The 3,614-nt window shown below is 57.3% G+C and overlaps 2 protein-coding genes across 2 annotated transcripts; one reads left to right on the top strand and one right to left on the bottom strand.

Moving 5' to 3' along the window:
• POSPLADRAFT_1105212 (hypothetical protein) lies at nt 1-584 on the bottom strand (the record flags this gene model as incomplete). The annotated part of the gene is made up of 2 exons (XM_024483269.1): nt 1-402; nt 423-584. Coding segments are annotated over 2 exons (564 nt in total), but the record flags the coding sequence as incomplete, so codon positions are not given.
• Nucleotides 585-780: 196 nt separating this feature from the next.
• On the top strand, nt 781-1,543 carry POSPLADRAFT_1153514 (hypothetical protein; the record flags this gene model as incomplete). The annotated part of the gene is made up of 2 exons (XM_024486754.1): nt 781-1,454; nt 1,486-1,543. The coding sequence occupies 2 exons, from the start codon at nt 781-783 to the stop codon at nt 1,541-1,543; spliced, it is 732 nt and encodes a 243-aa protein (XP_024335470.1).
• Between the last annotated feature and the right edge of the window lie 2,071 nt (nt 1,544-3,614).

Here is a 3,614-nt window from a genome sequence, read left to right as displayed (position 1 = left end):
CCCGCACCGAGACAACAAGCTGCCATCCACATCCACGAGAACAGCGGAGTTGAACAGACGTGCCACTACTGCGGCAATCGTGGCTGCAGGGTAGGCACCTGCGAGTTCGCGGAGATCGACATCCAGGACGGCAAGTGCAAGCGTAACACCGAAGGCAAGATCGTCCTTCCGAACGGAAGCTTCTGCCCCCGCACTATCCCTGGTCTCACAATACGAGATCGAATCTACGAGTGGCATAGAAGAAATCCCGCCGCACCCGCCGCTCCAACGATGCTCTTCGAGATCGACGATCGCTCGACTATGCAGACCTTCACGCTCAACACCAGCAGCAGGATCGAGGCGCTCGAACGAGAACTCCTTCAGCTTCGGAAGCGCAGGGAGGTCTTCGACGGCGTGGAGATTCTATAACGGAAGAAGCCCACGACGCCAGTCGTCACGAGAAGCGCGGAAGCCTCTGGCTCTGGTACATCGAAGGGAGTGGCGGCACCCTCGAGCACTTCGACAAGCACGGCCCCTCCTCCGACGATACCAGCAGCAGTACCCGCGCCATCTTCTTCCCCGCCTACGCAATCCACGTCTCGACCTACTACTACGTCCGCTCCTCCAGCACCACCAGTACACCCCTTCGCAAACGCTCGCGACGCAACCTACGCCCCACCGAACGTTCGAAACTTTGCAACTCCGCCGAAGCCCTCGAACGACAAGGGCAAGGAGCCAGCGTACAAGACCATTGTCCCCGTTATCCAGCCGAAGCTCGCCGAGGAGATCTTCCAGCGTTCGATGAAGTCGCCGTTCGTCACGCTGACCCCAGAAGAGTTGCTGTCAATCGCGCCCGACGTTCGAAACAAGTACCGCGACGCCGTCACCCCCAAGCGAGTCTCGACGGAACCCGTCGCGTCGGCCCACATCGTAGAAATCAGCGCCGACGAGGTCACGGCCGTCAACCAGCTCTCGTGTTCAGGTGCAACGTTGGAACCCGGTGCTACAATCGTCCCCGACCCCTATGAAACCTATCTAAAGCACATCCCTCACGGCGAGCACCCCGCAGAATTCACCGTCGCCCGCGATTCGAACGCGATTCGTTCGATCATCGCGTTGATCGACAACAAAGAGCAGATCGAATGCATCGTCGACCCAGGTTCGCAAATCGTTGCCATGTCGGAAGAGGTCTGTCTCGGCCTCAACCTCCTGTTCGATCCTACTATCCAGCTGAACATGCAATCGGCGAACGGCGAGGTGGACCGATCGTTGGGACTCATTCGAAATGTTCCCTTCCGCATCGGTGAGATCGTATTGTACCTCCAGGCTCACGTCATTCGAAACGCAGCATATGACATCCTCCTCGGCCGACCCTTCGACGTGCTCACGCAGAGCGTCGTCAAGAACTTCGCCGACGAGAACCAGACAATTACAATCCTCTGTCCGAACACCGGCGAAACCGTCACAATTCCGACGTACGCGCGAGGAAGATCGCGAAGCCAGCAGCATCCTCTCGGGTGTCGCAAATCGCATTTTCTGGCTTCGAGGAATTGATTCCCCATGATCAAGGAGAAGCCGCGCTAGTCATCAACTACGATGGGGTAAAACCGAGTATTTCCTTCGTCGCTCCTATTGATTCCTCGATTCCGAACGCTGTTTCGTCACTGTACCTCTCCGCATGCACCTCCGTTTCTTCATATTTGCAGTCTCTTTACGCCTCAGACAGTACAGCTTCTAATGCCGCTCCGTCGAACGCTTCGACGTGGGCTTCGACTCTTCTATTCTCAGCTCCGTTCGCTTCGACTCCACCAGCTCCCGTTCCGACGAAGTCCACTTCGCAGCTTTCCAACTCGATTCTTCCCTTTCCTTCGACATCGACCTCTACCCCTTCGACGCACAAGATCCTCGCCGCGACGAAGAAAAAGTACAAGCCTGTCGCTCTCAAAACCCGACCCGTCCTTGGTGCCGTCCCCGAACAATTTCGAATACTTCGAGACATCAAGGGCGACCCTCTATCCATCATGCCTAAGCTTTCGACCGACCCTCCGCCGTTCAAACCTACCGGTCGGTACACCCTCGAACGCTTCGAAGCAACCGAGAAGCTTCACGACGGCGACTTCCTACTTCCCGACGAACGTCGAGTCCTCCATCACTTCATGTGCCTGCACAATGAAGCGTTCGCATGGACCAACGACGAGCGCGGATGCTTCAAGCCCGAGTACTTCCCCCCCGTCGATTTCCCCGTCGTTCCTCACACGCCCTGGGTGCAGAAGAATATTCCCATTCCGCCCGGGATCTACAACGAAGTCTGCGCGGTGATCAAGCGAAAAATCGCCGCCGGAGTCTACGAGCCATCGAACTCGTCGTATCGATCGCGGTGGTTCTGTGTCGTCAAGAAGGACGGTAAATCCCTTCGACTCGTCCATTCCCTCGAGCCCCTCAATGCAGTCACGATCCAACATTCCGGTGTACCGCCGACGCCCGAATACCTCGCAGAACAATTCGGAGGAAGACCATGCGGCGGCATGCTCGACCTCTACGTCGGCTACGACGAACGACTCATCGCCGAGTCTTCGAGAGATCTAACGACGTTCCAGACACCCTACGGAGCCATGCGCCTAGTCACACTCCCGATGGGTTGGACAAACTCAGTCCCGATCTTCCACGACGGCGTCACATACATCCTCCAGCCCGAGATCCCGCACGTTACGGTGCCCTACGTCGACGATGTTCCCGTCAAGGGTCCCGAATCCGACTACGACGACGAGCGACTCCCTTCGAACCCCGGCATTCGACGCTTCGTATGGGAGCATTTCGAGAACATGAACCGCATAGTCACTCGAATGCGCTACGCCGGAGGTACCTTCTCGGGAGTCAAGAGCATCCTCATCGCTCGAGAAATCATGGTGGTAGGACATCGCTGCACTCCTCGAGGACGCCTCCCCGACGAATCTCGCGTCGCTGCGATACGCAACTGGGGTCCATGCGCTACACTATCCGATGTTCGAGCGTTCCTCGGAACCATCGGCGTTGTTCGAATCTTCATCCGTAATTTCGCTCACCGCGCCGACGCGCTCGTACGCCTCACAAGGAAGGACGTCGAGTTCGAGTTCGGTCCGGAGCAGATCGCGGCGCAGGAAGACCTCAAGGACGCGCTACTTTCAGCCCCTCCCGTCCGTCCAGATGCGTGCCATCTTCACCAATGCACGAGCCGAGGACGGCTCAGATTTCAATAGGGAGGAGGATAGCTACGAGCTAGTGCCCCGATCGGAGCAAGCGCAACTCGCAGACGCAAAGCTCGACGACGTGCTCGAATTTCATCGAACGTTAGCAAAGCCCGACGGCATCTCCGAAAGCGTTTACGAAGGATTCATCAAGTACTGCATGCAATTCTTCCTCGACAACGACACCCTCTGGCGCAAGGACAGTCACGGAGCACACAAGCTAGTCGTCAAGCCCGGCGATCGCCTTCGAATACTTCGAGAATGCCACGACCGCACCGCGCATCGAGGAATCTATGCAACCCGAGCCTTCGTCAATGAGCGATTCTGGTGGCCGTTCCACTACGCCGACATCGCCTGGTTCGTTCGATCGTGCCATATCTGCCAGTCTCGACAAGTGCGTCAAATCCTCAT

The sequence above is a fragment of the Postia placenta genome (assembly GCF_002117355.1).
Source record: "Postia placenta MAD-698-R-SB12 unplaced genomic scaffold POSPLAscaffold_14, whole genome shotgun sequence".
Lineage (NCBI taxonomy): Eukaryota > Fungi > Basidiomycota > Agaricomycetes > Polyporales > Adustoporiaceae > Rhodonia > Rhodonia placenta.
Note: the sequence above shows the minus strand (reverse complement) of the source record. Positions and strands in the feature narration are given on the sequence as shown.